Source organism: Crocuta crocuta, unplaced genomic scaffold (assembly GCF_008692635.1).
Source record: "Crocuta crocuta isolate KB4526 unplaced genomic scaffold, BGI_CrCroc_1.0 scaffold415, whole genome shotgun sequence".
In the NCBI taxonomy this organism is placed as follows: Eukaryota; Metazoa; Chordata; class Mammalia; order Carnivora; family Hyaenidae; genus Crocuta; species Crocuta crocuta.
Window position 1 is genome coordinate 1221219 of NW_027531525.1, and position 19815 is coordinate 1241033.

The 19815-nt window shown below is 50.5% G+C and overlaps 2 protein-coding genes across 2 annotated transcripts in view; both read right to left on the reverse strand.

Annotated features, from left to right (window-relative positions):
* RFX5 (regulatory factor X5) overlaps window positions 1-298 on the reverse strand; it is a 5233-nt gene extending 4935 nt beyond the window's left edge. Inside the window, exon 1 of the mRNA XM_077772595.1 lies at window positions 249-298. The gene's annotated coding sequence lies outside the window, so the exon portion shown is untranslated. The remainder of the gene's footprint in view (window positions 1-248) is intronic.
* An 11061-nt stretch (window positions 299-11359) lies between these two features.
* Window positions 11360-19815, reverse strand: part of SELENBP1 (selenium binding protein 1) — a 9587-nt gene continuing 1131 nt past the window's right edge. The window contains exons 2-13 of the mRNA XM_077772536.1: window positions 19055-19148; window positions 16533-16589; window positions 16249-16361; window positions 15808-15993; window positions 15082-15202; window positions 13738-13920; window positions 13288-13466; window positions 12804-12882; window positions 12597-12718; window positions 12248-12340; window positions 11959-12077; window positions 11360-11763 (exon numbers count right to left, since the gene is read on the reverse strand). Of these exons, the coding sequence (XP_077628662.1) occupies window positions 11601-11763; window positions 11959-12077; window positions 12248-12340; window positions 12597-12718; window positions 12804-12882; window positions 13288-13466; window positions 13738-13920; window positions 15082-15202; window positions 15808-15993; window positions 16249-16361; window positions 16533-16589; window positions 19055-19058 (1419 nt within the window). The 5' untranslated portion in view covers window positions 19059-19148 and the 3' untranslated portion in view covers window positions 11360-11600. The remainder of the gene's footprint in view (window positions 11764-11958; window positions 12078-12247; window positions 12341-12596; window positions 12719-12803; window positions 12883-13287; window positions 13467-13737; window positions 13921-15081; window positions 15203-15807; window positions 15994-16248; window positions 16362-16532; window positions 16590-19054; window positions 19149-19815) is intronic.

Below are 19815 nucleotides of genomic sequence, written 5' to 3' on the forward strand. Positions count from 1 at the left end.
CACTCCCGCGTTGCTGCAGGGTGGAAGGCTTTCAGGGTGGCGAACTCCTGGGCTGGGGCGTAGGAAACCCGGTTGGGGGAACGGGTTCCCAGATTCGGGGCACGTGCACATGGGTGAAGGAGCTGTTGAAAATACGGCCAGAATCTTCTTCTGCTCTCCTCCCAACTCATACTGCCCCCCCTCCCTACCTGTGAACAGACGCCCTCCAACACAAGCAACAATAAAGGTAAGGGAGAAAGAGAAACTACCTCGTAGCCACCTTCACTCCAGCCCAGCCCCACGGTCCTGGCCCAGCGGGCTCGTGCGTTGCTTTATTTTCTTTTTTCTGAGTGGCTGGAGCAGTCCCGATCTGCCTAGAGACNAGGCGCCGGGCCCGCACCCGCGGCAGCTCAAGTCTGCCTGGTAACAGATTCTGATTGGCCAATAGGGGAGGGAAAATCCAAAGTTGGTCTTATTTGAGTGAAGAGGGGGAAGTCCGGGTTAGGTTTCGGTTAAAACTGGGGTCGGTTGGGACTGCCGGTCCCAAGAGGTTCTTCTCTTAAAGGGACCGCAGGACCAAAGGCCGGGTGCCTGGCTCCCTTTGGAGCTTTCTTTTCCTTTGGCCTCGCCTTCCGGGTTTCGGTTTTGCCTTCGGTTGTCAGAGCAACTGGAAGGAAAGAATCAATGGATGATAAAATAGCTGGAAAATTATGGGTAGCAGTGATGGAGGTTCGGTGTAAGCTCACACCACCTTCTTTTGATGCAAAATAAGTTGAACACCCACCCTCCGACTCCCGCCCTCAACGCAGCCTACAGGCATCCACAACAAATCTGCAAACACGGGCTCCCGGTCCTCTCTGATGGAGGCCTCAAAATCTCAGCAGCTGTACCACATTAAGTTAAAATGCAAGCGTTTCTTAGTTTCCCTTGGGTATTTTCTTTCCTTCCAAAGAGTTCCTAATGTATTTGCATCCCCATAGGTCTGCACTCGGGGATCACTGGAATTTTGACTGACACCCCCAGGGGGTGCTGGATGCCTACGTGAACTCTTTAAGAGAACGTTGCACTGAATAGGTCACGGGTTCTTAACCTTCCGGTTAGGGCTGTGTTTAGATCATGGATCGAATGAAAACCGTGGACCCTTTGCCATGAAAAATGCACGTGGGGACCGAGTTTTGCAGCTAATTTCAAAGGTCAGGGACTGCAGGTGACCGATTTTTTGAATGGATGTGTTTTGGTTTGCACAACAGATACTTTACACCTAAAACTATATTTGCAGTCCTGACTTCTAATACAGTCTCTGGTCTCCTCATCAGTGTACTTTCGTAAGGACAGCAACGATGCCGCATCTTGTCACCTTTGACCCTTATGGCCTCCATTTATCTACTATTGGCTTCTGTGGGTACTGGGAGAACTCAGGGGATTGCAGAGTTTGGGAGAATAAGGATATACTGGCAAGACGGCTTGCTAATAACAGCAAAAATGTGTTTGATGTTTACTGTGTGCTAGACACCATACCAAAGGCTAAACCCCTCATCTAATGCTCCTGGCAGCTCTTTGAAGTAGGTACTTACTGTCTCCGTTTTCCAGGCAAAGAAACTGAGATTTGGACTAGTGAAGGGGCTTGCCTGCAGTTACGTGTGTAGTAAGTGCTGGAATCAGAATCCAAAGCAGGTAGTCTGCCTTCAGAGCCCATTCTCTGGAACACTGCCCGAGGCCGTGTAGATGCATATTTGTAGATACTCACATACAGATATGGGTATAGACTGATGGAAAAGATACCCCCAAACACCATGGTTTGGTATGAAGGGAAATATAGGGCACTTGATTGGAAAAAGAGTTTGGTGTAAATGATGGCAGCTTAGGAATTTGCAGATGGTGGGGAATACATGGAAACTTCAGGAAAGGGAGAAAAAGTATCATAGCTCTATAAAGGAGATATTTTGTCAGCGCTGTAGAAGGTGAGGTTGTGTAGGGGGAAAGGCTGGAGATGGGGAAAACAGGCAATTATTCACTTATGCCAAGCATTGTGCTAAGGGCTGAAGGGGGTATGATGTACTTTGCCCTGAGAAGTAACAATAAAAATTATCTCATAAGCATCACTACAATAACAGCAAGAATTTATATAGAGCTTAACATGTGCCGAGGATTCCTCTAAGAGCCTCACAGATGTTTCCACTTTATCTCATAGCAACTCTAGCAGATAGATACTGTGATTATCCCTATTTTACAGAAGACTGAGGCATTGAGAGGTTAATAATTTGCCCAGGGTTACACAGTGAGAGAGCCAAGATCTGAACCTGGGCTATCTGGATTCAGAATTTGCTCTCAACACTATTGTACAATGCCTACTAATATTGGGGGTGAAATTCCTTAAACATTAGAAAGCTAACCATAAAAGAAAATATTGATAAATTCAGATACATTAATATTAAAAATTTTATTTTTAAAACCACTATGAAAAGTATATAAAATCGAGCCACTGGGGCACCTGGGTGGCTCAGTCAGTTGAGTATCTGGCTCTTGATTTCAGCTTAGGTCATGATCTCACGGTTTGGAAGTTCGAGTCCCACATCGGGCTCTGTGCTGACAGCTCAGAGCCTGGAGCCTGCTTCTGATTCTGTGTCTCCCTCTCTCTCTGCCGCTCCCCCAGGCCGCGCTGTGTCTCTTTCTCTCAAAAGAAATAAACTAGAGAAACATTTTAAAAATTTGGTGGGGGGGCACCTGGGTGGCTCAGTCGGTTAAGTGTCTGACTCCGGCTCAGGTCATGATCTCACAGTTCGTGGGTTCGAGCCCCGCATCGGGCTCTGTGCTGACAGCTAGCTCAGAGCCTGGAGGCTGTTTCGGATTCTGTGTTCCCCTCTCTCTCTGACCCTCTCCTGCTCACGCTGTCTCTTTCTCTCTCACAAATAAATAAAAAACATTAAATTTTTTTTAAGAAAAAAAAATTTTAAAGACATAAAATCAAGCCACAAATTGGGAGAAGATATTTTCAAGACATATAACTGACAAAGGATTAGTATATGCAATTTATAAAGGCTCTCTGTAAATAAAAAGATAAACATTCAAATAAAAAATGTGGGCAGAGAAAATCAACAGGAATATCAGAAAAGAAGCAGATATGGTTCACAGAACATATGAGAAGTTGTTCACTCTCTATATTAATCAAGAAAATGCAGATGAAAACTACGATCAGATACCATTTCATACCCACTAAATTGGCCACAGTTCCAAAGTCTGGCAATGCTGGGAGCTCACACGGCAGTGGGCCAATGGGAGCCCTCACCCACTGCTGGGGGGGACACAGTGACCGTTTCAAAAGAGTTTGGAATGACTCGGTAGTTCGAATATGGGAATATGTTACGATTCCACAATTCTACTCCTACAAACATGCCCTAAAGACAGAGGCAGTAAGGTTTGAAGTTTCACTGTTTGCAGTAGCAAAAACTGGGGACCCCAACGTTCATCAACAGTAGAGGGAAAAGTCGTGGTATATTCATATGATAGAATGTCATTGGGTGGTGGGAATGACAGCTACATGCATCTACATGGGTGGATCTTTAGAAACAGTGGACAAATTGTAACGTGGAAGAGAACATACAGCGTGATGCAATTTACAAATATCTGATGGCAGGCACAACTGAACAGTATATTGTTTATGGATAAGTGCACATGTGGTAAAGAGTAAAAGTAATGGAATTATTAACATAAAACTAAAGATATGTTAAGTTACCTTTGGTGAGCAAGGGGAGAGTTTTGGGAATGGTTCTTCAAGAGTCGAGTAATATCTTCCACAGGACCTAATTTAATTTGTTTGTTTTCCAAATGGATGGCCAGTCTGTTCAAAATATTTATCATTTCCTTCTTTTTTTTTTAATATTTAATTTTTTTACATAATCTGTACACCCAATGCGGGGCTTGGGCTCGCAACCCGGAGACCAAGAATTACATGCTCCACCAACTGACTGAGCCAGGCGCCCCTCAATTCCTTCCTATTCTAGCTGTTTCCTTTCATTCATTTATCACACGCTGTTCCCTTTTTTTTTAAGTTTATTATTATTTTATTTATTTATTTACTTTTATTTATTTTTTTTAAACCTTTTTTTTTAAACATTTTTTTAATATTTTTATTTATTTCTAGGAGAGAGAGAGAGACAGCGTGAGCAGGGGAGGGTCAGAGAGAGAGGGAGACACAGACTCTGAAATAGGCTCCAGGCTCTGAGCTGGCAGTCAGCACAGAGACCGACGCGGGGCTCGAACCCACTAACCGCGAGATCATGACCCAAGCGAAAGTCGGACGCTTAACCGACTGAGCCACCCAGGCGCCCCTATTTACTTTTATTTTTGAGAGAGAGAGAGAAATGAGCAGGGGAGAGGGGCAGAGGGAGAGAGAGAGAGAGAGAGAGAGAGAGAATTTCAAGCAGGCTCCATGCTCGGTGTTGAGCCCGATGCAGACCCCAATCCCACAACCCTGGGATCATGACCTGAGCTAAAATCAAGAGTTGGACGCCACCCAGGTGCCCACTAAATTCCCTTTTATAGTTGGGTCTGTTTCTGGGCCTGCTTCTCTTCTATCGATTCTGTCTCTTCCTCCACCCATAACACACTGGATTTTTTTGTTTGTTTGTTTTTAAGCAGGCTTCACACCCAGCATGGAGCCCAACGTGGGGCTTGAGCTCACAACCCTGAGATTAAGACCTGAGCTGAGATCAATAGTCAGACACTCAACCGACTGAGCCAGCCAGGTGCCCCATGTAATACGCTGTTTTAATTAATGTAATTATATAGTATGTTTTGCTATCTAATGCTGAACATTTCCACTGTAAGTTTCATTAATTAAGATAGTTGTGTCTACACATGGAAGATTGTATTTTCCAAACACAGCCATAATAGCATTGCTGGTTTCACAGACTATTTCAGAACCTTGCCACTTGCCCATCAAAAGATGGAGTCTATTTTCTGTCTCCCTGAATCTGAGAAGGCCTCTGTGACTATCTCAGTGACTGGAGTGCAGTGAAGGTGGTGCTGTGTGGCCTCTGAGTGTAGGTTAGAATAGCTGATCCGGTTTCCTCTCTGCTCTCTCTTGGGATGCTCACCATTGGAACCCAGACACCATGTCGTGAGGAGGCCAGGCAGCCACATGGAAAGGCCGTGTAGCTCATAGCCCCAGCCAATGTCCCAGGTGACAGCCAGCATCAGTCACTGGACATGTGAGTACGTGAGCCATTGGATGATTCTATCTTCTAGTCTTTAAACCGCTCTACCTGACACTGAATGGAGGTCCCATGAAGCCCCGTCCAAATTACAAATTTGTGAGGAAAAGTAGTGTTGCCATCACTTTAAGTCACTAAATGTTGGCGAGGTTTGTTACACAGTAATAGATAACTGGCACTTATATTTCCAGCTTAGTTCTAGAAACAGCTTATAAATGTCATAAATAATCCTCACCTCTCTAGGATAACATGTTCTGGTAAGTATCCTCTATGCCCACTTCATGTTCTTACAAACACAGATCCACCTAACTCAAGGTTTTTGTTCAATTTCTTCTTAAAAATGGGGATTATAGGGGCACCTGGGTGGCTCAGTTGATTAAGCGTCCAGCTTCAGCTCAGGTCATGATCTCACAGTTCGTGGGTTTGAGCCTCACGTCGGGCTCTGTGCTGACAGGGTGGAGCCTGGAGCCTGTTTGGCGTTCTGTGTCTCCCTCTCTCTCTGCCCCTCCCCTGCACCTGCTCACACTCTGTCTCTCTCTTTCTCTCTCTCAAAAATAAACAAACATTTAAAAAATTTCTAATGGGGATTATACTATTCTCTTATATATATAACTCTGCAACTTAATTTATTTACTTAACACAAGGTTGTACATATTCCTCTAAATCAGGTAGCGTTTAGGGCAGAGTTTGCTAGGCCTCAAAATCAGTAAGTCAGGAAAGAGGCTCCTAATAGTGCCAGAGAATGGCCAGGAGTAGATATTTAGAGCATGGAGCCAGGCAATCAACCTTGGAAGATGCAAGAAGGGGGACGACCCTCACTAATCCCCTGAGATCAGTGCAGTTACCTGGAGTTGTCCTGAAAGATTTACCTACATTACAATGGGTGGGAGGGCTAATCCTGCTAAAAGGACCAATGACGGGTGGATACATTCCAGTACTCGGCCATACTCTTTGTCATGGTGGCCTGGGGGCTACAGCTTTTCTGGGCATATCCCTGAGCTCAGCAAACTCTAGAACTTTCCAGATGGTGTCATAAACCAACTTGTGGAGCTGACCATGGTGCTAGCAGGAGCCCCTAGATGATACAATGGACTGAAGACATGCTAAGCTCAGTTTTGCTATTCAGCACCCCCTAGTCTGGTGCTGGGTTAGGGGTGGTATCTCTTTGAGTACAACAGAGAGGCCCTGTCAGGGAGGGCACAACAGGGATTAGGGAAGATTGGGTCACATATTGCTGGTGACTGGGTCATCTGTGACAGGGGGTACTGTCTTCGTTTTGGAGTTTCTGTTTCAGTGATGCAGGATCAGAAGTAGGGATTTGAGGCCAGGATCAGGAAACAGGTGAATTTTTAAAAGTTTTTATTATGAAAAATTTTCAAACATACAAAAGAAGGAAGAATATAATCCTCCACATACATTTACCTATCATCCTGCTTTAAGAATTATTAACAACAGGGGTGCCTGGGTGGCTCAGTCGGTTAAGCGTTCAACTTCGGCTCAGGTCATGATCTCATGGTCCGTGGGTTCGAGCCCCATGTCGGGCCCTGTGCTGACAGCTCAGAGCTGGAGCCTGCTTTGGAGTCTGTGTCTCCCTCTCTCTATGCCCCTCCCCAGCTCACTCTCTGTCTTTGTCTCTCAAAATAAAATACAAACATAAAAAATTCTCTTAATTAATAAAAATTAGAAAAAATTTAAAAAAAGAATTATTAAAAACATCTGGTCAATCTTGTTTTACCTCCTCAACTCTCCAACTTACCTGCTCTGGGTCATTTTCACGGAGGCACTCATGATATCAGTACATCTGTAAATAAGTTAGTATTCATGTAAATACTTCAGTATGTCTAAAAAATAAGGACTTCTTTTTAAACATAGTCCCAATGCCATTATCATACCTAAAAAATTATACATAATTTCTTATTATCATTGAGCAGCCATGTCCAAATTTCTCTAATTCTCTCAAAAATGTGTTTCCTGTTATGTTCAAATCAGTATCAACAAAATCCACACATTGCATTGCATTTAGTTTCGGTCGATGTGTTTCTTAAATCTTTCTCTCTTTCAATTTATTCATTGAGGAAACAAGTCATTTGTTTTATAGAATCTCCCACATTCTTCATTTTTAAGATTGCATCTTTGTCATGTTTTTAGACTTTTAAAACTTGTTCTTCTGTCTCCTGTATTTCCTGTAAACTGATTGTGAGATCTAGAGACTTGTTCAGATTCATTTTGATTTTTTGGCAAGAATACTTCAGGGCCACCTGGGTGGCTCAGTGGGTTGAATGTCCAACTTTGGCTCGGTTCATGATCTCACAGTTATCGAGTTCAAGACCCACATCAGGCTCTGTGTTGACAGCTCAGAGCCCGGAGCCTGCTTTGGATTCTGTGCCTCCCTCTCTCTCTGGTCTTCCCCTGCCTGTGTTCTGTCTGTCTGTCTGTCTCTCTCTCAAAAATAATTTTAAAACATTAAAAAAAGTTTCTAAAGAATACTTCAAAGGTGGCATATAATGCCTGGTCATTACTCTTTTTGTGATGCAGATTGATGAGGGCATTCAGGTTTTGCCAGCCAGCTCTATCCATTATAAAATCATTTTCATGTTTCATTTAATGGTTTTAGCAGCCATAGATGATCACTGGTTAGGCCCATTTGTCACTAGAAGTTAGAAGTTGGTGTTATCCAGATTCCATCATTCCTTCTTAATGTACTAGCTGAAATTCCTTACAGAACTTGACTTCATCCATGAGTTGGTTGTCCTAAGGTGGATTCCTGAGGAAAAGCAAGATAAATACTCGATTCTTTCTCTTTGTTCTTCAGTGTTCAGAATAACAAGGTAGTTTTCTAGTATCTTTCAAACATGACCAATTAGAGTTTTTCTATGTGTGTTTTCATGAACTTCTGGATTTTAACATAGGTCTTGTATTTCAATCTATTTCAATTATTATTCTTTTTTGAAACTCAAATTGTCCCATCTTTGGCCAGTGGAATTCCTTCATGTTGACTTCTGTGTTGTTTTTTCTTTTGAGATAATTATAGTTTCACATTGTAAATTTCACATTGTAAATGAGATAATTTACAGTTGCAAGAAATAATACAGAGAGAGAGAAAGAGAGAGAGAGAGAGATCTCATGTACCCTTCACCCAGTTTCCCTGACGGTGCACCTTGCATAGCCATAGTGCTATATCTTAATCAGGAAACTGACTGGCACTGATACAACTCACCAAATTTCCTCAGGTTTCACCAGCTTTAAGTACACTCAACCATATGTATGTGTGTGCAGAGTTAGTTCTCTGCAATTTTATCACATTGTAGCATTGTGTGACCTCACAACAGTCAAGATACACAACAGCTCCATCACTACAAGAATCCCCTGTGCAACTCTTTGATAGCCTCCNGCAGGTGCAGACCCCCCCCCCCCCCCCGCCCCGCCACACACACACCCAGTCCCATCCCTAACCCCTGGAAACCACTAATCAGTTCTCAATTCTGTACTTTTGTTATTTCATGAATGTTACATAAATTGAATCATACTAATGTAACCTTTTGAGATTGGCTTTTTTTTACTCAGCACAATTCCCCTGAGATCCATCCAGACTGTTGCGTGTACTCATAGTTCATTCCTTTTTTATTGCTGACTATTATAGTCCGTGTTATGGCGATAGCAGTTTAATCATTAATCCTCTGAACGACATTTGGATGGTTCCCAGGTTTGGGCTATTACGAGTAAAGCTGCTATGAGCAACTGTGTGCAGATTTTTGTGTGAACGTACACTTTCAGTTTTCTGGGACATATGCCCAAAAGTTCAATTGTTGGGGCATATAAGTGCATATTTGGTCTTTTTTTTTAAGTTTATTTATTTATTTTTTTGAGAGACAGAGAGAGAGAGAGAGAGACAGTGCCAGCTGGGGAGGGTCAGAGAGAGGGAGAGAGAGAATCCCAAGCAGGCTCCTCGCCACCCAGGTGCCCCATGTTTGATCTTTATAAGGAATTGACAAAGTATTTTCCGGAGTGACTGTGTCGTTTTCACTTTGACCAGCAATGTCTGAGTGATCCAGGTTTTCCCCATCCTCACCAACATTTTTGTACTATCACTATTTTTTTATTTTAGCCATCCTGATAGGTGTGTCGTGATACCGCATGGCTTCCATTTGTATTTTCCTGATGTCTGATGATGTGGATTATCTTTTCATGTGCTTTCTTGCCATCTTTATATCCTCTTTGGTGAGATGTCTGTTCACATCTTTTGTCCATTTCCAAAGCAGAATTTTAGGACTTTGTACTGTTGAATTTTGAGAGCTTTGTATTCTGGATACAAGTCGTTTGTCAGACAGGGCTCATGTCCTTTAGATCTAACCCCTGTCGTCTTCATAGATTCTGGCAAGGTTAGTGTTTGAGGTTCATTTCACTGAATGGAATTTTGAGCCTTTAGAAATATTAAATTTTTTAAATGCTTATTTATTCTGAGAGAGAGAAAGGAGGGGAGGGTCCGAGAGAGAAGGAGACAGAGAATCCCAAGCAGGCTCCACACTGTCAGCACAGAGCCCGACGTGAGCCTCGAACTCGCAAACCATGAGTTCACGGCCTGAGCTGAACTCGAGTCGGATGCTTCACTGACTGAGCCACCTGGGGGCCCCAGACCTTTAGAAATATTTAGATATGATGTAGAACTATATGATTCTTTTTCTTTCTGAAGCAGTTCGGTTATTGAAAAGGACAGGGAGGAAACTTAGGAGAGAAACATCTAGTAAGACCCACTAAGTCCCAAGGCTCTCTCTAAGTCACTCATTGCACATACCTCCTTTATATTCATTTATCCATTACAGCATACTGTGTGCTAGGGTGTAAGCCAGGTTCTGGGAATAAGCAGGCAGTTTCAATATATGGTGACTTTTGTCTGTGCTGAGGTTAAGCACAGGAGGGCCCCACCCTGGGGAGTCAGTGCAGGAGACAGCTCTCGAATGGATATGATAAGCTGGCCAGATGGCAAGGAAGGCAGGGGGATGAATCAGGACTAAGTTGAGGCAGGTGTTTCAGGGAGCAGATTTAAAGACCCCAAAGGAAAAAAATGTGTTACATTCTTAGGGTGCCCTGGCCATCTTGGGAATCCGAGCCTACTCCAGTGTTTACATTTTTTAAATGTTTTTTAAATTTATTTCTGAGAGAGAGAGAGAGAGAGACAGTGTGAGCAGGGGAGGGTCACAGAGAGAGGGAGACACAGAGAGAGTAGGCGCCCCTACTCCAGCGTTTAAAATAAGACACTTCCGGGCGCCTGGGTGGCTCAGTCCGTTAAGCATCCATCTTTGGCTCAGGTCATGATCTCACAGTTCATGGGTTCGAGCCCCACATCTGGCTCCGGGCTGGTGGCACAGAGCCTGCTTGGGATTCTCTCTCTCTGCCCCTCCCCCACTCTCACTCTTGCTGTCTCTCAAAATAAATAAAAATAAACTTAAAAGACAAAAGCAAAAACAACAAACAAGGCACCTTGATGGAAGGTGGAAAGGAATGTAGGTTGTCACCTGTACGTTGCTTGGTATTGTCTTGGGTAAAGAGTAAAGGAGTCGCTAGAATTACTGCCTAGCTTTTCTCTTAGGTTCCTGAAACTTCCATCTCATCCTTTTTATAAAGAACTGAAGCCCTAGCGCAGAGAAAGGAGACATCTCTGCTTTGGGCAGGGTCCTAACGCACCATCCAGATGAGGAGACAAGAGTGTCAGGCCTGGTCTGTTAGATTGGTCCACCTGGAAGTTCTCAGCCCTCCTGCCCGCCACCTTCCTGTCTTCCAGGCGGGAGGGGACGCGCCTCACCTAGAGACAGCTGTGCGTCTTCCCAGGAGTCTCGCCAGCAGAATGCCCTATGTATGCTGGGCTCTGGGGTGTCCCCCGTGTGTGAAGGGATGGCAGGTGAGATTTTACTCATTAAAGAAAGTATGGATTGAAAACAATAGGAACACCAGTGGACACTCTCTGCCCTAAGGTCTCCTTCCTTGTGACAACCACCTCTGAAGTCTTCGCCTTCTGTCTGGCCATAAAAGTGAGATCTGGACACCTTTAACGTCACATTGTAATCACTGGTGTGAAGTAGTCTTCCCCCCTCCCAGGACTCAAGACACAAAGGATCAGGGGAAGCGGGGTCACAGACTCTGTGTCCCCAAGGACAAGGGAATGTAAGGACTAGGTTCAGCAGTTTATTTCTTGGTAAAATAACTTTCAAGTGTTCATGTAAAAACAGCGAGTGAGCCACATGCAACAGGTGGTCAGTAAATGAAGCCGCCACTCAATACATTCTGACAGCCTCAGTTTGGCTTTGGTGGGACAGTCTGCAAAGTGTTGGGGGCCGGGAGGGAGCAGAGCGAGGGCGGGTCTTGGAGGAAGTGAGGGCTCAGAGGTGGAAGGGGGCTACCCCGGGGTGGGCTTCAGAGCCAAATGTCGGAGCTGCAGTCACCCCCGGGGTAGCGGAGCTCGTGGGCCAGGGCTGGGCCTAGGGGCTCCTTCCCGAAGTCCACCAGGAAGTTGGGGTTCAACTTCAGGCCTCCCTTTATCGTGTCGACATCGATCTGCAGCATCACGGAGCCTTCCCTGGTGGAGACAGGGAGTGGGGAGGGAAGAGGTGAGAGGTGGCCACCCCCCTGCCCCGAGGCTGGGATGCAGAGGCGGGTCCTTAGGGAGGAGCAGGGCCTTGTGGTAGAGGCATGCGGGGTGCCCCAGGAGTCTTCAGAAAGCGGAGAGGAGAGGAGGGCAGGGGCGGGGGGGCCCAGGCTGTGGGCTTCTCACCTGACGAGGTCAGGGTAGAACTGCTTGTCCCAGCCACTGTACAGCGACGTGGTGACGTACAGACGCTTCCCGTCCAGGCTCAGCTGGATCATCTGCGGGCCTCCATGCACCCGTTTCCCCTTGGGAAGACCAGGGGGCAGGCCCCATGATAACACCGGGTCCTAGGACAGGGGCATGGAGCCCGCCCCCACCCCGTACTTCTTCAGCGTGGATCGGAGGGTGCCAAAGGCTGGAGAGGAGGGTGGGGGTGTGCAGGGCAGGGCTGGGGTGGAGGGGGGTAGAGTCTCACCTTGACCACCAGTGGCTCTGGCTGGGAGGTTAGTTCCTGGTCCTCCAGCACCTGCACGGGCCCTCCCTTAACGATGCTGCCCCCGAGGAAGAGCTGGTGGGGAGACAAGGAGGAGGCGGGAGGGGAGGACATTGCAGGAAGAGCAGCACGCCTCAGTCGGGACGCCCGCCCTCCCTCTCTCGCGTGTGGCCACGGCTACCCGGCCTGCACCCTCCCTCAGTCTCCACCTCTGCTGTCCCCGAACCTCGTCATCATCCCTGGGCCACTCCGCACCCTCTGTGGCCCAGGGGGAGGACAGAGGACGTCTCTGTCCTCCCCCTTCTCCCTCCCCATTGTGCGAGCACCCCACCTGTCCCACGAGGCGGGGCCTCTGAGTGTCAGAGATGTCATACTGCCGCAGGTCCCCGTGTAGCCAGTTGCTGAAGTAGAGGAAGCGGTCATCCAGAGACAGCAGGATGTCGGTGATGAGGCCTGGCCGGGGCACCATTCAGAGGCTGTAAGTCTCGTTTCCCCAGGGAAACAGCCTTGTGGTTCCCGCCCGCCCCTGGGCACTCACCGGGCATCTCGGGCAGCATCCAGCCCTTTACTTTCTTGGTGGGCACCTGGATCACCTTCTCCACTGACCAAGTGCCTCCCTGTGTGGGGAGGTGGAGGGCAGGGTTAGGCAGAGGTGAGCCTGTTAGATTGGGGCTTTGGGGCAGGATCTGGGTCTCCCCGGAGCCGACCATCTACAGTGAGACAGTAGATGCAAGGCCCTCTTGCCACTAGGGTCTAACGCCTGTGCAAGGCCCCTAACGTAGGGATGCCGTGGGCGTCACCACTGCACTCCCAGCACCCAGCACAGTGCCGGATGCAGGAGCTCACAGCCATTTTTTCAATGCATGAACAGGAATTTGGGGTTTAGGGGAGAAGAGAGGTGGGGCAAGTGGCCTTGGGTTTTGTCCCTGGAGAAATCGGGCCAGCAGAGCCGGGCAGAGGGGCTTGGGTCACCCCTCGAGAGAAGGCTGCCTTGTGGCTATGGACGCCTGCACCCGTGTCACCTGGTTCTTGTAGAAGCGCTGGATGGTGGAGCTGAGGGCGCAGCCCACGAAGCCCTGTGCCGCATCTGGGTTGTGCAGGAAGCGGACCTCCAGGGGGATGAGCCCGTCCTGCAGAGACAGGGTCTGCACGATCTCGTGGCGCTGCCAGTCCCACACGTGTAAATGGTTTCCGTACAGCCCTGGGGAGGGGCCGGGGCCAGAGGGTGGGCTCGGGATCAGGGCAGGGTGGCGTGAGCAAAGGCTGGGGCACAGCCCAGGGCAGAAGGCTCAGGAACCAGTTGGAGGGATCAGAAGGGTGCTTGAGCAAGTGAGAGCGCTCAGTGGGTCCTACACCATCACCCCCAGAGCCAGGCTCACAGGAAGGAAGTAAGAGGCCCGGAGAGGGGTGGAGAGGCAGAAAGTAGGGGGGTGTGACAGGCTCCTGCTGGCCTGCGGCGGGACAATTCTCACCGGCCTCTACATCAGCAGGGTTGAAGCCGTCTCTAAAGACATTGGGAGCCGCCCATTCGGTGCTGATCATGACGTTGTGTCGAGGCTGGTACCAGAAGTCATAGCCCATAGGTGCAGCTCCCCCAGGCCGCTCCCATGTTCCCTTCACCTCGAACGTCTCTCCATCCAGCAGCACGAACCCCCCTGAGCAGTGAAGGAAGTAAAGTGGCAGGTAGCAACAGTGGAGACACTACCCCTACCCCGCCCTCACCCCCAGGCATGTCCAAGAGGCTCCAAGTCCATTTCCTGGTGCCCGTTCCTCTCCCTGGATTTGCCAGCCCCTTCAATTCAGGTGTCCAAAGGGTTCCATCCAGGGGACTGGGTGGGAAGTGGGGACACGCTCTGGTCTCCCTACCCCCCATCAATTTCATCCCTGTCCTAGACCACAGGGGAGATTTCTGTCCCCTTGAGCTGAGAGTCTGGGACTCAGCGCCCCATGCTTCTCCTGCCCAGCCTCCCTCTCTCAGTGTGGAATTCTTCCCAGAGGTGAGGCTCCACTCTGCTCACTAAGTTGTACTTTTTTTAGAGGAGACACACTGCAAATACTTGTTATTCAACGCGAATGCCCAATGTGTTCTCCCTTGCTTAGCGTGTTATGACGCCTTGACAATTCTTTGCAAATACAACTAGATGTTGACTCCTCAGTGTTATTAAATCTGGGAGCGTCACATTCCTCCTATCTCTGGGCAGAAGGACCTGCTTTCCACTCCAAGCCCCCAGCTGGAGGGCCCTGATGAAATAGGTCAGGGTCAGAGAGAAGCGGCTCAGTATAGTGATTCAGTAACCGAATCCAGATCTGGATTGCTAGGTTTGAGTTCTACCTCTCCAGCTTATTAGCTGTATGGCTTGGGAAAGGTCACTTACCCAGACTGTGCCCTGGCTTTCTCAGCTGTTAAACAGAGATGCCAGGAACACCTACCTCATTGGTTGTATCTAGCACACGGAGACATTTTGTAAGCGTTAGCGCTGACGGTACCATAAACGAGAGCGCCAACATGAAGATGAAGGACCCCAAGTACTATGAGACTTGCTCATGAATTCGTAAAGGCTGACATTAAATGTCTGTGTTTTCCGGGGCCGTGTCATATTCCCCATGGCAGACTGTTCTGACTGTAATTCCTAAGTGAATATGTCGGTCAAGTTTCATCTTCATAGAAATCATTGAAACAACGGAGGTTACTTGATATTAGTTTAAATGTTGACTGAGACCCAGCCCTCTGGTTCTCCCTGGAAGGTCATTCTAACCCGCTCCCTCAGCTTGGGATCTGTTCTCCCCACAGATGTGCCCACAGTGCCCACAGGTACCTTTGGCATTGCCCTTGGAGTCTCCCAGGGTGCTGATCATCACCTCCCCACTCGCCAGGCAGTGGCTGGTGTGGGCGTAGCCCAGGTCACACTTGGCATGGATGTCTTCGGCCTCAATGACCTGGAGATGGGCAAGGGATGACATGAGGGTGTTACAGGGCTGGGGGACCCACCTGTGACTCCTCCGTCCCCCAGTCCTATCTGCTGACGCCATCATATTTTCCTTCAGACTTGAACACAACTTTCCCAGGGGGAGTACTTCTGCAGAGCAGCAAGGGAGAGTCCGAGAGACCGACTCCCAGGCAGAAAGCTCTGACTTCCCTCCCAGCGTCTGTCTTGGAGGCACTATGGTGGCCCTGTGGGACCTGAAGCTCCTCCCAGCCTGGCCCATGGCCAGCATCACTTCTGTACCTTGGACATCAGGAGCGAGTGCCAGGCACAAAGACGGAGTTGGGAGGAGTGATTGGGAGAGACTCTTGCCTAAGGGAAGTGCTCAGCTCATGACTGGCTGGGAAAAGGGCTTCTTCCCTCTCTTGCCTCCAGTGCCCATCCCCCCATGATTCTTCATGGTGACCCCCCGCAGGCCCTGGTGACTCTCCTCTGAAGTCCCTCCCCCTCCCGGCTGCTGAGCCCAGACCCTGTGCAGGAGCTGAAGGTGGCTCGTTGGGGGCTGCCCAGACTGGTGTGTCCATTAGGGTCCCTGAGCAACAAGGGCAGGGAACGTGCCTTGTGTAGCTTCGGGGCACGGGGATCAGAGCCCACATCCACCACATAGATGCGGGAGGACATGATGCAGGGCAGCATCAGCTTGGTGCGTGACTTGGTGCTGTCCCCGAAGCAGCTGCTGCAGGCATTCCACCCTGAGTGGTGGAGCTCGTCCTTCAGGTAGGGCATGGGCAGCCGGTGGATGACCTAGGGTGCGAGAGGGCGCGAGGTCACCCCGACCATGCTGCTGTGATCCCTGGCTCTGCTTGGGCTTGGAGGCACAGCGCTGGCTGGTATTCATCACTGGCTGGTCCCTCGGGGGTGCCCTTGTGCAGTGAACAGACCACACAACCATACCCAAGGAGGGCGAAGAAGGATGGGGCTGGGGAAGGGCATCGCCTGCCTGGGGGCTGGGGCTGGGGAGGGGACTCGGGGCACTCCAGTGCCCAAGCTCCACCTCACCTGGCAATAGTGGGGGGACTTGGGGTCAATGTCCACGGTGGCCAAATAATCCGGGGCCTCGATGCCCGTGTTCCTGTAGATACAGGGCAGGTACACAATCTCTTCTCTGGGTCCTAAAGGGTAGACAGCAGTTAGTGGGGATGGCAGGGTGGAGAGCAGTGGCAGGGGCAGCGCTGGGAACGCCTGAGGCTGAGGCCTCTGGTCTCCTGTCCCGCAGGGAGTGGGACCAGTAGAAGGTGACAGCTTTGCCTCGGGGCCCAGGCTCGCAGACGCTGCACACTTACCTTTCATGGCTTCCAGAGGGGTAGGGTAGCCCGGTCCACACTTCCCGCATTTTGTAGCTGTGAAAACAATGAGGCGTGTTGGCTGTGTCACCCATTGGAGGGTCAGGGCTCCTCTGCAACACCTATCAACCATGCACTGTCCCAGGTCCTGGCCCGACTCCAGACTGTCGCTCCCACCATCCTCCCTGGCCCTCAGAGCCCCGGTGAGTATGTGCATGTGGCCGGAAGAGCTGTACAGGTACGACCCGAAGGTGGACAGACTCTCAAGCAGGACACAGGGGAGGGCGGCAGAGGCTGTGTGGTACAGTGGCTATGACATTGACTTGAGTCCCAGTCCCAGCTGCTGGCTGGGACTTGCTTCAAGCCACAGGAGCTTGGGCGAGTTACCTAACCTCCCCAGCCTCTGTATCCACACCATCTGGAGAAAGAAAGTAATAAGAATACCACAATGGGCTTGTGTTGGGGGTAAACAAGGAGGTGCAGTTAAGCGTGCAGCTTTGCACTTGCCTGATAGGAGCCAGTCAGCCTTGACTGTTCCTCAGCTAGCGAGGGTGGTGCCGTTCAGTTCCCTTCCCAGAAAGGTATCTATTCCAGGGCTGGGGCACTTCCTGCCTTTCTCCCTTCTGGGTTCTGAACCCCAGCCTGCTGGCCAGAGCCTGGTTACCTAACTGAAGATCTGGTAAGGCGAGGAGGCTGAAGTTCGGGGCCACAGAGCTCTTACCACCTGCAGGTGCATAGACCAGTTTCTACCTCCGGGGGAGACCCGCTTCCTTTATCTGTAAGGTAAGGTGTCGGGTCCCCCTCTGGAGGGCTCAGAGACCCACCTACGGGAGCTATAGGGTGTGGCCCTCCTTGTCCCTGAAGGCTGGCAAGAGAAGCCACATGGCTCAACGGGACCAAAGTCAGTCTCTGAGAAGGAGGGCTCCTGGGACCCTGTGTCTGGCATCAGGGGTTGGGACCAGACCGGGAGGAAGGGCAGAGGAATAGCACAAAGGCAGCCGCAAGAGGAAAGAAATCCAGAGTGGACATCACAGAAGGGGTGCTTCAGTCCATGGCTGGTCTGGCCACTGCCCTGACAGCTGGGGGGCCACAAGTAGGGAGGCAGGAGTAGCCAGTTGAGCCTCCACTGGTGTCTGGACTCAGGCCCTCAGCCAGGAAGCCAGGTCCCCTGCTCACGGCAGCCAAGTGGCTTAGGAGGCCAGGAGGTGGCCACGGCGGCGTTGTCGAGTGCGGAAACCTGTTTTCAAGCACCAGGTCTGACATTTGCTCTCTCATTTTCTCCCCTGCTTTGGCTAAAAGCAGGTAATGATATCCCACCTTCTTTTCCAGGTGCCTGTGAAGGTCAAATAAGCCAACGTATTCAGAAGTACTTAAAAGGAGAAGTGTTGTGTAAACAGGCGGTGGACTGTGCTAGAAGCTGGGGCAGAACCCTGGGCAGTGGTTGGGGGTGGGGCAAGAGGTCCACTCTCTGGGTCCAGAGAGGTTAAGGAGGCCCTGCCAGGGCTTGGCACAGGAGGTGAGGGGGAGGGGAAGGAGGTTGCCGGACCCAGAACAGGAGACTCAAAACTCCGATACATCGAAACACAGACACAAACTCCACAAAGCTGAACGGAGACGGAGAGAGAGGTAAAGGTGCAAGGGAGGTGTTGCTGGCTATGCCGGCCTCCCCTCCCCGCCCCCCTCCCAGAAGTTCTTAGAGTCAGTGGGACCCTGGTACCCACCAGCCCCCACCAGGCTCCCGGGAACATCAGTGTTCTTTCTGGGAACCAATGCCCCATCGTAAAGCATCTCAAGCAAGATCTCTGGACATCTATGGGTTTAAGATGAACGCAGGGCAAGCCCCCGGAGTCTCCTCAGTGCCGGGCTAGCTGTTTGTGAGACATTCTGGCAGCCCAGGACAGTGCTTGCTCCAAGGGGCAAGGACCTCCACAGTCCCAAGCCAACACAAACTCCTCCTCAGCCCAACATCCTGGAGCCTGAGGACGAGGGATCGGAGGCCTTCGGGACTGGGGGGGGAGCGGGGGGGGGCGCTGAAATAGGCCCCAGGGGCCCAGAGCCAACGGGATCCCAGTGGCTACAAAGCCACCTGGCCCCCAAGGCCGGGGGTCCCCCACTTCCTGGAGTAGGAGCTGGCCCAGGGCTGAAATCAGGACTGTCATTCACCTGCGGTGCTAGGTGCTAGGCATGGGACAGGAGGTTCTCAAACCACACTGTCCCCGGGCCAACAGACATTCCCAGCTGCAGAAAGACACCATGGGGTAGGCCAGGCTGCAGCTGAGACGCCAGCTGGGGGTCCAGGGCCACCCACCTCCGCAGTCCCCCCACCCTCCTCCACTGGCACCTCTAGAAACTTCGGCAGGGCTGGGGAATGCAGGGGTGGGGGTGGGGCGGGGCCGGTGGAGCGCGGTCCAGCGCCGCCCTCTCCCCTGCCCAGCTCCCCCAGACCGGCCAGCTTTCTGTCACTTCCTGTAGCTCAGGCCAGGGTGGGCGGCACTGGGTTGTCAGAAGGCCCCCTTCCTTACCCATGCCGCTTGCTGGGGCGCTTTGATCCTGACTGGCCCTTCAGGAGTGAGCAGAAACAGGCCAGGCTGCTGTCCGAGGCACGCAGTGTCCGGGCTGGGGCAAAGGGAAGGAATTTATACAACCAATTGGGGGGCAGGGCGGGGCAGGGGGAGGGCCCGGCCGCAGCCCAGGGTGAACCACCAAGGGCAGCTGGCCAGGACGCTCTCAAATGGCCTGGGAGGCTGCTGTTTGAGTTATAGGGTGTGTGTGTGTGTGTGTGTGTGTGTGTAGGAGCCTGCGCATATGCAGATATGCGCTCATGTATCTCTTGTGGGTGCCTGGGAACATATAACTTTGTGGGTCTGTGTATGTGCACAGTCTTGTACGCCTGTGTGTGTGTGTGTGTGTGTGTGTGAGAGAGAGAGAGAGAGAGAGAGAGAGGGAGGGAGAGAGAGAATATGTGCCAGTGTGAGCGTTCCCATGTGTCTGGGCTTGTTCGTGTCTGTGTGTAGTTAGTGAGTGTGTGCCCGCCAGAATGTGCGTGCCTGTGTGGGCCTGTGCCCATGTGTGTGTGCGTGTGTCTGTGTGTGTGCACGTGCGTGTGTAGGGAGCGCGTGGGTGCACATGTCCCTGCCTCAGTGCTCATCTGTGTACTTGGCTATGTTTCCATCCAGGGCCGTGGGCCCATTTGCTCCCATTCACAGCCAGGCTCAGCTGTCCCTTGAGACTGCCCTCAGACTCCAGACGCCCAGGCCCTAAAGGCACAGCCCCCCCCCCCCCC